At 46.0% G+C, this 12,366-nt stretch overlaps 2 protein-coding genes across 4 annotated transcripts in view; one reads left to right on the top strand and one right to left on the bottom strand.

Annotated features, from left to right (window-relative positions):
* sack1d (scaffolding CK1 anchoring protein D) overlaps window positions 1-388 on the bottom strand; it is a 7,023-nt gene extending 6,635 nt beyond the window's left edge. The window contains exon 1 of the mRNA XM_023398994.2: window positions 257-388. The gene's annotated coding sequence lies outside the window, so the exon portion shown is untranslated. The remainder of the gene's footprint in view (window positions 1-256) is intronic.
* Window positions 1-12,360, top strand: part of zhx3a (zinc fingers and homeoboxes 3a) — a 17,119-nt gene extending 4,759 nt beyond the window's left edge. The window contains exons 1-3 of one of the 3 annotated variants that reach the window (XM_023399043.2): window positions 92-237; window positions 8,697-11,616; window positions 12,161-12,360. In XM_023399043.2, the coding sequence (XP_023254811.1) occupies window positions 8,894-11,616; window positions 12,161-12,194 (2,757 nt within the window). In that variant the 5' untranslated portion in view covers window positions 92-237; window positions 8,697-8,893 and the 3' untranslated portion in view covers window positions 12,195-12,360. Of the gene's footprint in view, window positions 1-91; window positions 238-286; window positions 425-8,696; window positions 11,617-12,160 lie in introns of those variants that run through there. The other 2 variants (XM_023399042.2, XM_087171907.1) reach the window with 2 other exon arrangements.
* Window positions 12,361-12,366: the final 6 nt, after the last annotated feature.

Below are 12,366 nucleotides of genomic sequence, written 5' to 3'. Positions count from 1 at the left end.
CACACACACACACACACACACACACACACACACACACACACACACACACACATCTTCATCTCATCCCCGCCCCTCTCCAAAATTTTAGATGAAAGGGCTTTTGGATTTTGGATGACGCTCCGAATCACGTGTTCATAGGAAATACACTCGCTTTAATTTTTTTGGAGCTGCCTCGTCCTGCACCGCCGACCGTAGTTGTTTTGCCGTCTCCATACAGTGTGGCTGAGGGGTGGAAAGGTAATGTAATGTAATGTACCTTGCCGTGGTCACTGACGGGTTCACGCCAGTTCACCGGGTTCACTTGAGGAGAGCTCCCACCCCCTGCTCGCCTCCTCTTCTTCTCAAAGCGCAACGATCGGAGCTAATCCAATATTATTCATTTATATATTAATGTCGGATTCCATTTTTCCCACCGACTGTTGAGGTAAGGACACATCTACTCTTCCAAAACGCGAATAGCTCTCATTATTGGCGAGGTGCGATCTCCAAAGTTGTTTACTGAAATTATGTCTCGCTATTGAATATTGAATTTTCATCTGGTGCTGTAGTCAAGGCAGTTTATATGAAGTCGCCAATGTATAAAATGGCGACAGTAGGTGGAGGAGGGGGGTGGAGGATTTTTGGGAATATTCATAAGGTTATATAGAGTGCCAGATCGCCTTTGGCAAGTAGGCAGCGAGGCAGTGTGTTGCCCCACAGCCCTGTGAATGGAGTGAAACGGGTTAACTCGTCAGTTTGTTACAGTTACAACAACGGATCCTCCGTCTGGCTGAATTTGCGCTCCTTCTCGCGCTATACAGTGTGGCGTATCTGCTTATTTTATTGCACAACGCGCTGTATTTCCCCGCTGTGCTGTGAGTGTGAGTGCTTTTAGTTGTGAAAGACTTCTGAACAGAGTGCTATAGCAGGCTTATCGACTGATATAAGAACCCTCCGAGTCCATAGATATTCAAACTGCACGCCAAGTATCAATTTTCATCTATTGATCGCTCACTCTCTCCAATTTTCTTCCTCTTGCCAGAGCAGAAAGGTAGGCCTGTATCTGTATGCACAGGACTTTTTCTTTCATTTCCTCCTCTTCCTCCTACCAACATGTGCTGCTGCCCTGCTCACACACACACACACACACACACACACACACACACCCACCCACACTAACACACACACACACACACACACACTCACTCACTGGGACATACAGTACAGTAAGAAGCAGTTCATTTCAGACATTTTGCAAACTGTGGATTATCACTGAGGCATTAAATTAAAAAATATCAGTTCCTGTACAGTCACATTTGCTATGTGTACATAAATATTGACCCAGCTTTGCATGCCATGTGTCTCCCTCTGCCTTCAGGGGAGGGACCTCTGTGCTGACTAACGTTGCCTCTGTGGTTCATGTGTGTGTCCAGCGTCCATAGCACAAGAGACAACCCCAGATTATTCAAGCAGCTAGTTAGAGGAGCATGAATCACTGGCAAGTTTTGGAATGTATTTTAATTATTTGTAAGCTTGTTACATATAATGTAGGTCATGGAAATGACTGTGCAACACTTGTGCCATTGTGTTCCTGAGAGAGTAGGTGTTTGGTCTGTGGACAGTGTCTCCGAGCGTGGAGTACAGTCCGGTCTCCAGTGGACATTTCTTCACTCCGATGGTTAATTTGCAGGCGTGTGTGATGACCGGCAAAACAAAGGTAAATGAGCTCTCGCTGTGCAGCTCCAGCAGACTGGGTTCAGCTTGGCCCGGTGAGTTCAGCGTGTGTGGAGTTTTTCGCTCCAGCAGGACGCTTACACTGGGGGAATGTCAATTCCCTTTGTGGATCCCTGGGAACGGTCTTCCATCTCCCTTCTCGGAACTGCTCTAATGAGGCCAGGCATATTGCCTTTCATCCCTCACTCCCTGCAATTAGGCACAGCTCACAGTTTTCGTTATGGCCACAGCGGACTGTTTGTATACACAGGCACAATGTAGTGAGCCAAGAGTGCCCACTCCCCTCTGCAAAACAGTGTCTCTTGCACATGCCACTCCTCGTATACCTGGATTGTTGTACTCTTCAGGATTTGGTGTTCTGATTTCTAACAGCAGCCACTGTGGATGTTATGTTTGTGTGTGCCTCCCACAGCTCAAAATGAATCCCCTGCCAGAGAATACCGAGGAAGGTCATATGGTCATGATTTGCAGATTTAGCTGACATGGAGTGTATAACATTCCTTGAGTTCAGAGGAGAAAATCAACTATCTAATGCCAACCAGATCTATTTTCCAGCCGTTTTTATACAAACAAGCATTCATGATAGCAGCATACCTCATGGTCCTCACAGACAATCCTCTGAAACACAACTCCGAGCCCCATTTTTCCCACCAGAAAGGACGGCATTTTATACGAGTTCACTTTTATTTGGGTCTTTCACCCTTTTTGGTATTGCTTTTGTCATCGGACCAATGCCGTATCGAAGCCCAGACCGTTCAAAAGCCTCACTAAAACAGCATGTTTGCACAGTTCCGACCAAAAGAAACGCCTGTGCACTGACGGGGGGAAAAAACCTTGGGGCTAGTGGGGAAAGAGCCCCTGCCACTTTCTCTGTCCCATGCAAGAAAGGTTTGGTCAGCAGGAGCTGGCATTTGCCAGGCTTTGGCAGTTAGAGGAGGCTGTGATGTCAGCCATTTTAGGATGGACACTACAATGTGCCGTACGCCGCCATCTTTCTTCCTTTTCGTCTTAAGTTGCCAAATGAATGCCTGTAGTCTTGGCTACAGAACTGAAGAAGTTATTCATCAAAAGTGATGTAAACGGATGCATGACTCAGAGTTTTTTCTCTGCACACCATGGTTTATTTGTCTGTCATTCATCTGGGCCACAGATAGAAGGGTTCGGAGAACAATGTAAGATTTCAACTGTGAGCGCTCTAACACAAAACAGGACCATGCAACAAAGATGCTCAGACAGGCAGAGTGCAGTAGGTATGTACTGTACTGCATCAGTCTCCAGGCCTCAGCACTGATTTAGCGAGACAATAACACTGACAGGAGGTCGTTTGTAGCGTCTACAGCTGCGATATTTCTTTCATCAGCCGCCGTCACACACACGGGAACAGCGGAGCAGGGCTCTCGATCGGCGACAACCTGATCGAGAAAGGAAAAAGGCCAAGTCGTTGTTGCGGACCTCACCCAAAGTTATCTGAAAGAGACTTGAACCATGAATGGACTTTTCAAAGATGGCTGGCAGGGCATGTGGATTAAGTTTGTCCTGCACCGGATGCAGTCCAAGGAATTCAGTGTGTGTGTGTGTGTGTGTGTGTCTCGTGGTAGGTGGGTGTGGGCGAGTGAGTCCGCTGTGTGTGTGGCGTGGTGGGCAAGGGGAAGAAGGGGTTGCCATGGCGATGTTAACACATGAGTGGCACCACCGACCGGTCTCCCAGTGGACAAGGCTGCAGTCATGGAGGTGGGGGTGGTGGTGGTGGTGGTGGTGTTGGGGGGGTGGAGGGCGGGAGAGGAGGAGGACGAGATGGCTGACAACACCTGCGTCTCAGACATTCAGACACTAATACGCACACAAACACACCCATGTAAAGAAAAAAAACAAGAGCCCAGAGCGGAGAGAGAGACCACACACCAAAGCCTCTGCGCATCTTCAGCTGGACAGGCGGTGAAGACGGCGCGGACTGGTGTGCCGTATTAGCGCCGTGCTAATGACCCTGATGACTCTGAATTGTTTTTCAGCACACGTAACACTGGTGCCTGACACTTATTCATGCTGGCAAATGTACAGTGCCATTCACACACAAAGATGTCCCCAAACTAAAATCCTGTCTACCTTGCCTGTCAAAAAGAACAACACATCAGTCCACTCTGGCAGCATGATGGACGCAGGAGACACCCAGACACGCAGGAAAACAGACCAATCGCAGTTCGACAGTCAGTCGTCTAAAGGCTCCCAGCGCTGGATCACGTTTCCCTTATAAATGAGGCGCCATTGTTCCCAATCTCTTCTCTGTGCAAGACAGTAATTGCTCTCTGTCTCTGGCTTATATTTAGGTGTCCAGCTGATCCACTCACATGACGTTAATCTATTTAATGGACATTTGGTAGAAAATGTTCCCGCTAAACAGATTTTTTGATCATTCAAATGTATCTGTCAGGAGTTCCCCTCTCTCAGCCCCAACCCCCAGCGGACACCAGGTCATTTTTTTTTTATTGGGCTGATTTTGGAAGCAGATTCTCAAGACAGCTACGGATCACTGTCAAAGCAAATTACAGGCAAAATAAATATTGTCATAAGTGGAAGAATTTATGCATTTTTTTTTTTTTAGCTCTTCTGCGACTGTCGCATCAAGAGACTCCTCGCCAGTTATTCAGTTCAAAGAAAGATTTTCAGAACATTGCAGGTGCTAAATGTTGCGGAGGTGAGGAGGGAGTGTGTGAGGAGTGTGTGGAGATGTGTGCCTACAAGGTGTCAGCGGGGAGGAATATTGAAACAGCGCAGCCTGTCATCATCATCAGTCATCCTCTCACTTCATTCCCAGATGTCTGAGTTTTGTCTTCCTTTGTCCTTCTTCCTCCTCCAGCCTTCACATTCTCATTCATGTGACAGGCGGCACAACAAAAACACCAATCTCTGTTTGTTAATGTCAACTGTAGGTGACCCAACAATCTGGGAGTGTCTGAATCAGTGGACTGTTTTGAATTAAATTTTAATGTCTAGCAACCACTTTGCAGCCTCGCCTCCCTTTTTCCGCTGGTAGCAGCTCGCTGTAGATTGGGCATGTTTTTCGTGTTGTAATATTGTAATTACTGCAGCAGTTTATGAGGTGATGAAAAGGGAATACACACTGCTTTCTTTAAACTGGTTCGCCAAAATGGGAGCAGCACACTCAACTGTTTGCCATTTAAAAGTATAGAGAATATAATTAAATATTAATGAGATGTAAATATAATATTGTTATGGAAATGACAGTGTGAGAGCACATAAGGGAGCCCCTCCTGTAAATTTTAAAGCTGCTATTAAATCAGGCGGAACGTATAAACCCCATCAGAATTTAAACCTAGCTTAATCCCATTTGTTTTGAAACGCTTGTTTTTGAAAAGTTGAATGGTTCAAGCGTGGTGTTAGTTCGCCGTACAAGGCCCCTCCGCTTACGCTGAGCGTGGGTGTTCAGAAGGCACTTCTGAGAGCTCTGCCACTTCCCCTCACTTCAGATACGACTCCCCTGGTCCGCTCAGATGAAAAGAGCCTGCTCCCCCTGTGCCACAGAGCCAGTGCCAGTGCGGGGACATACGACACACTGAGGACAGTGATCGTCTGAGCGTTGTCTACCTCCGCCGCTGAAACACAAGGCCTGGCTTTTCAGAGGGAACCATTCAATGGCTCCCTGTCTGGGAAGCCCTTGTCTTGTGTCTGATCGCACGTCTCGCTCGCCAGATAAAGCAGCCCATTCTTTTGATAGGTGACCTGATTCTTTATGTAACCTTTCTCAACTTTTGGCTTGTCTTGGGTTTACTCATTCAGGGAGCGGAGCTTCTGTACTAGGCCAGCGTCTGTCTCGTCGCAGATCAGCGTCCCCTCTGGGGGCTGCTACACCAGTCACAGCCCACCGCCGTGACCAAATTACCTTCTCCATCACTTTATTTTGTGAAACGTCCTGGCATACAGTGTTCTTTATGTGGGGCAAACAAAATGAATCACTTCACCACGGCTAAACTCAGCCTACGCAGATTTTTTACAAAGTTCTATAACATAGTGACATCTCTCAGACAGATGTCTCAGATGTGCATGACTACATCCCTCTGTTGCGTGAAAGCTGACTTCTAAATCCCTCGTTCAGTGGAACAAACTCAATGAACGCTGTGTCCTCACCAGGGGTTAATCGAGTGTGCCGTCAGAGGATATCATGACCTCTCTGGCGGCAAAACATACAGCACATGCCCGCGTCTGGATGCAGTGAACCGGGATTACTGCATAAGATGCTGGTGACCTAGTTATGTTGTTGTTTGTTTGTTTTGTTTTGTTTTAGTTTTTTTCTGTCAGAAAGCAGCAGCCTTCAGTAGAAATGAAAAAGAGGTAGTTAGAAGGAGGACGTCACAGTCTGTCTGGGACCAGTGTGTACTGTTTGGGCAGTCATTTGAGGGTTTTAATTCTGGAACAGGTTCATCTTTTATTTACCATCCAGCCGGCCATGGCGAGCATGCACGTGGATGCAGTAAAATGAGATTCGCTGAAAGTGCTTTTCAGCAATGTGACAAAAAAATATATACATATGCTGCAAGTATCCAAAATCGGTTTCTTTGTAATCAACAAACTGCAGTGCATGATGTCAAGACTTGCTGGCTTTCAGCAGAATGCTGGTTTTGGGTGGTAGGGTAGTTGCATTTCTGCAGCTGATGTTTTCCCCAGGATGATAAGCTGGCATGAGAAGGTAAAGCCTGAGTGATATGGATAGATGATGATAGGATGAGACGAGTTTTCAGCTGCATATCACACATCAATGCTTCTCCAGTCTCAGAGAGGAGACGAGAGTGATATACAGAGGCCGTGTGTGTGTGTGTGTGTGTGTGTGTGTGTGTGTGTGTGTGTGTGTGTGTGTGTGTGTGTGTGTGTCATAGGTTCACACAGAGGGCAGAGGGTGCAGAGCTCCACTTAGATTTTTTTTTCTCATCATTTGTTTTATATGTTTTGTACTTTCCAGTGTTAAAATAATAACTATTAAAACCAGCTGTATCACTAATGAAACGCTGACAAGAGTGTATCCATTGTCTTGTCCTACATACTTGGTTAAATATTTGTGGCTTTGTGAGAGAAGAGAGGCATGTTTTTTTTTTTTGTACATAATGCAGAGAAGAAAGAAGAGACATGTTGAAGACTGCAAATACAATCCATATCCATCCTTATAACTGGAGTGTTATAGGAAGGGAAAGCCTTTGGATGTGGTTTGCTAACAGATTTGAGCACCCAGTGATCAGTGTATTGTGTTTGTATGCATGTGTGTGACGCCACGCTGCTTGTTGAACAAATGTAGGATGAGGCGGTTTAAGTTTGGAGCTTGGAAATGGCTTCAGATGTGTTTGTAGTAACCTCCTCAGACTTTGTGGGAATTTTTCAGGTCCTTAACAGTACTGCTGTCAGCTGACTGCAAGGACACACACACACACATGCACACACATGCACTAGTCACCTGATATCCCCACTTGACACTACATTATGCAGGGAAGATACACTGCAACATTCAATGTAAAACACATGGCTCACATCCAGGTGTGGCAGTGACATACTCATTCTCACTGGCTAGTTCTTTAAACCTTCCTAAGCCTGCTTTATAATATCAAATAAAGAGGAACAGAACAGCACCACGCAGTGCATGTAAAAAATGACAAAAATATATTAGATTTTTTTTTTTTAAAGCTCCCGTACCCCTGTAAAAATACACATAATTTAAAATAATATGACCTATTCTTACAAGCAATGAACATTAAATATTTCTGCAGCCAAACACGAACCTGCATGGATGTTTTTGCATATTTGTGGGTGCTGCAGACAATTTGAAGGGTTAGATACATCCAGCACTTTCAATTTGGAGAGGTGAAGTGCATCCCACTCACAATCCCCAAGGTATAGTAGTCCGTGAATGATATTTATTTATTGATAATAACTGCTTCGTGGAGGGGAGGCAGGTGGCATCTGGCCACAAAGATACGAACACTGGTTCATATCCAGCACATCACATTTTCTGTGCATGGTCTTTACTTGAGCTTTAAACTCAGTGCTTCTTACATGTTTTGTTCTTATCACGAGGCTTTACTAAAAATAATTCTGTGGACACATGCCATCAATAATTAGAGGAGCCAAACCTATGGCAGCAGTGAAGGAAAACAACAAGTATCTCTGAGATTAGACTGTCATCTCTGGCTGTGTTGATTATTACGCTCTTTTTTCTGAATTCATAAAAAGTGACAGCTAGACAGAAGTCTGTAAATCCTAGTAAATAACCAGAACACTGACAGGCTGCATTGATCGAAGGAGAGTGTGTGTGTGTGTGTGTGTGTGTGTGTGTGTGTGTGTGTGTGTGTGTGTGTGTGTGTGTGTGAGTGTGAGTGGAAGCCAAAATTATAATTTTTCTTATTGAAAAGCCTTTTTCTTTGTTCTCCTTGATATATTTAACGGTAACTATTTTTTTCAATATTTAGGAAATCAGTCAGTTGTAATTTTAAAATATTAATAATAACCTTGTATATGAACCCTGATGCCCCGTCTTTTAAATAATATGCAGAGAATGAATAAGATCCACTTTACATCGCTCTGTACAGTACTTAATGTAACCTTAATTTAGATTAAAAGTATTAATTGTATGGATTTTTTTTTAAAGAAAGAAAGGCCCTGGACTCTTTAACTTCGGTGCTGTAATTACTGATTAATACCACCTACACTGATCACATTGTATTTCCACCTACACCTATTACCCTGTGTGGGGCTATTTGCTTCCTCTGCATCCTGCTTATAGGAATATGTCATGTATAAATATTTCATGTTTTAAATTTTGAAATATACACAATAATTTTATTTGCATGATGAAAATATTTTTTTTCAGCTTATACCCCTATGTTTTCCATCTACTAACTGTGTCATTTTTTTTTCTGTAATTACTAAATTAAATATGAGCTGAGTCACATCTCTCCCTTTTTTTTCTCTCTCTTTCTTCGCAGGTTCCCAGGGAGCTGTTAAACTTGTCCATGTGACAGGAGTCCTGAAGTGGCAGAAGGCATGAAGCAACACTGTGATATCATAGTGGCTGGTCCATGACACGAAACTCCATTCAACCCACTCCACTATCCACCCGCCCTCTGTACTCATCATACCGGACAACCAATCACTCACTCTCCCATCTACACAAAGCTGCACAATGGCCAGCAAGAGGAAATCCACTGTACCCTGCATGATACCATCCAAATCCAAACATGTGCGTGAGGAAATCATACTGGGCTCACTACCAGAACTCCTACCAACAATCCCAGAAGATAGCATACTCAGCATCTCGGGAGAAGAGTCTGGCCATTTCTCTCACAGCTCCTCCAAATCTGACAGTGGCAGCGAGATGCAAAAAGGAGGTACATACAGCTGTTCGACTTGCTGTTTCGAATCCAGAGATCTAAACTACTTTTTGGATCACATGCACAACTGCCACTTAGACTTCAGGGCCCAGCCCACCTTCTACTGCCTGAACTGTGGGGTGTCAGTCGTCCGCTTTGAGGCTCTGGCTCTGCATAACGCCAACGCCCACCCTAAGATAATGGAGGGCTTGGTCACTGCCTCCCTAACTGTCAACAAGAGGGATAGAGTAACAACTGTGGAACAAAGTCTGTTCACGGACAGTGGAGAAGACTACAGAGAATCTGGGATTTCCCTTACCAAAACACCGATTGCAAAGATGATGAAAACCAAGGGGGAGCACAAAAAGATTGTGGTTTCTCACACCGTGGAGGTACGGAAGATAGACACTGGAAAGGATGTAGACTCCAGCATGCTGACAAATGTGCCTGAACTCCAAAACGGGGCTCTCAGTGTTTCTGGCGCCCCAGCTATGCCGAGGACCACTGTCACTCATGTGATTACAACGACAGTGTCCAACCAAGTCTTTCACCAGCACACTCCCTCCCTTTACTCTCCCTCTTCCTGCAACTCTAATAAAGACCTTCCAAAGGTGATGATCCCTCTCAGCAGCATCCCCACGTATGATGCTGCTATGGACACCAGCAGCTTTCTCAAGACATCCTTTGGCAAGTTCCCCTACCCAACCAAAGCCGAACTCTGCTACCTAACAGTGGTCTCAGAGTTCCCTGAAGAGCAGATCAAACTGTGGTTTACTGCCCAAAGGCTCAAGCAGGGCATAAGCTGGTCTCCTGAAGAGATCGAAGAGGCCAGGAGGAAGATGTTCAACACTGTGTTCCAAGGTGGAGCACCTCAAAAGCAGCCCACTACACCACGGCACGTCAATCATGTTGTAACCCACCACACTGTCACTGCCCAGCCGGGCTCAAAAGGACCAAACTTTCATATGGCCAAAGTTCCCTATGGCAGTATAAAAACCAGGTCTGTCGGAGTCATAGCCTCGCAGGCCAGCATGTCAACCAACCCCCATGTCACCAGGGTCTCGTATTCTACTCCAATTGTCCCCCCAAAGTTTCCATCCATAGTCAGAACAACACAGGTACTGACCAAGAATACTCAACCCACTGTGGAGCCAGATAAGAGCAATGGCCTCGGCCTGGACATGGCTGGAAACAGTGGTTGTGTCAGTAGCACCAGCAGCAGTCGAAGCAGCAGTAGCAGCAGTAGCAGCAGTAGTTGCAGTAGTAGCAGCAGCATCAGCAGCTATTCCAGCAGTAGTAATGGTGGTGAGACTGTCACCAGGAAACTGGTGCAAAACAGCTGCCCCACAAACAGCATCAACAGCATTGCCACTTGCTCTACCAACATTAGCAATAATGATGAGCACTGTGTTGCTGACACCAACGGCAAACCAAATCTCAAAAGCAACAGTTTACCAATCAGATTGGAAGGTTCAAACAGTACCAAGAGTCAGGTGATCATCGATAACACCAGCAAATCCAACATCACCTGTAACAATCACAACAGCGGCATCATCAGTCCACAGGAACAGGCCCATGCCACAAAGCCCGATGACGAGCGCAACAACTACATCCACAAGCCCAACAACAGTAGTATTAGCAGTGAATACCCCAGTACTACCTGTAATGACAGCGTCCCTAACCTGAACCATGCCAGCAAATCCCCAACTGAAAGCACCAGCACCGCTGTCATTACAAAAAGCAGCTCGTCCATTTTGGATGAGGGTCAATGCAACAAGGACTTACCCATAAAAGGCATGTCAATCCTAAAGCAACTCATTAAGGAGGAGGACCCGTTTGCCGGGGACAGAGGCTGCCCAGAGCTGAAAGTTGACCCCATCAAGATCAACTTTAAGAGGCTGAAGATGAATGAAACAGAGACTACATCTGAGATTGTACATCAAGAACACAAGTCTGAGGTAGGCGAAGTGTCTGCTTCTCAGCCATCTTTCTCCCCCCCATGGGGCAACAAGACCCCCCAGCAGCTGCACATCCTCCGACAGGTTTTCTCCAACACCCGTTGGCCCAGCAGTCAGCAGTACGAGGACCTAAGTGTCCAGACAGGCCTTCCCAAATCAGAGGTGGTGCGCTGGTTCAGCGACAGCCGATACAGCCACAAGAACGGGCAGCTGAAGTGGCTGGAGACCTATCAGCGATCGCCAACGGAGTCAGAGGAAGCAAGGGGCCACGGAGACACCGAGGCGGAGTCACCGAAAGACCCTCAAGTGGCCAAAAAGAAACTTGCTGAGCAAGACATGAACAAGCACCTTGAAGGAGAAGCAGGACTGAACACAGGGCAGCGGGTTGTGTGGCAGGATACATACTCACCGCTGCTCGGCCTGATGGGGTCCGAGGGGAGCAGCGAGCGAGGCCAAGCTGAGGAGTCAGCGCAGCCAGGAGTCCTGCAGGATCCCTGGTCAGAGGGAGCAGAGGACCATCAGCAGCCAGTGGCCAGTCAGTCACTCATTGAACAACAGACTGATGCCAATCAGGCCAGGTACTACAGTCATTCTGTTTGAATTACGCAGTGTGATAAAAGCTACTGAAGTAAGATACACTTCTCATTCAAGTGCCTTGTGATGTTTTACAGGCTTAGTGCTATTTATCAATCAGGGAAACGAAAACAATGTGAGCCAGGTGGAGTGATGAAAGCATGACAGCTTGTTGTTTGTAGTAGTTGCTGCGTGATGTACAGTAAAAAGGAGGCAGGGGGAGTGTGTACAGGTACTCATGCTGAGTAGCTTATTCAGGCAATCAAAGGTCTGTGTTTAAGAAGCTATTTTTAGATAAGCAGGAGTCTGGGCCGTTGAATTATAGATTGAGAGCGCATGCTAATATATGTGAATAAATCATGACAATTGTCTTTGGTGAGATGGATTTCCGGGAGGCAAGTTAACCCATACGCAGGCATCATTTTACAATGCTCCCGCCTAAAGAAGTACCTTACAATACAACAGTAATACAATACAACAGGAACTTTCCAATCACGTCCTCATGATTTGTGCATATTGCATTTGCCTGTTTGTGTGTGTTGCTGATAGGGATCGCCTGAGGATGGAGCTGCTGGAGGTGTGATGAAGCGGGCCCCAATCTCGCCAGAGGAACATCATGTTTAAAGGCTGGCTTGCTCCCCTGGCCGTGGTCTAAAAAAAAAAAAAGAGTGTTCATAATGACAGCAGATGTGATTGTAGCTGGACCGATGGACTCTGACTGTAACTGTGAATACCCCCCACCCCCCCCCCCCCCC

Source organism: Seriola lalandi, unplaced genomic scaffold (genome assembly GCF_002814215.2).
Source record: "Seriola lalandi dorsalis isolate HSWRI2012SDOR001 ecotype SW California unplaced genomic scaffold, Sedor1 jcf7180002050280, whole genome shotgun sequence".
Taxonomy (NCBI): Eukaryota; Metazoa; Chordata; class Actinopteri; order Carangiformes; family Carangidae; genus Seriola; species Seriola lalandi.
The sequence above is the reverse complement of the archived record's forward strand: the minus strand, read 5'-3'. Positions and strand labels throughout refer to the sequence as shown.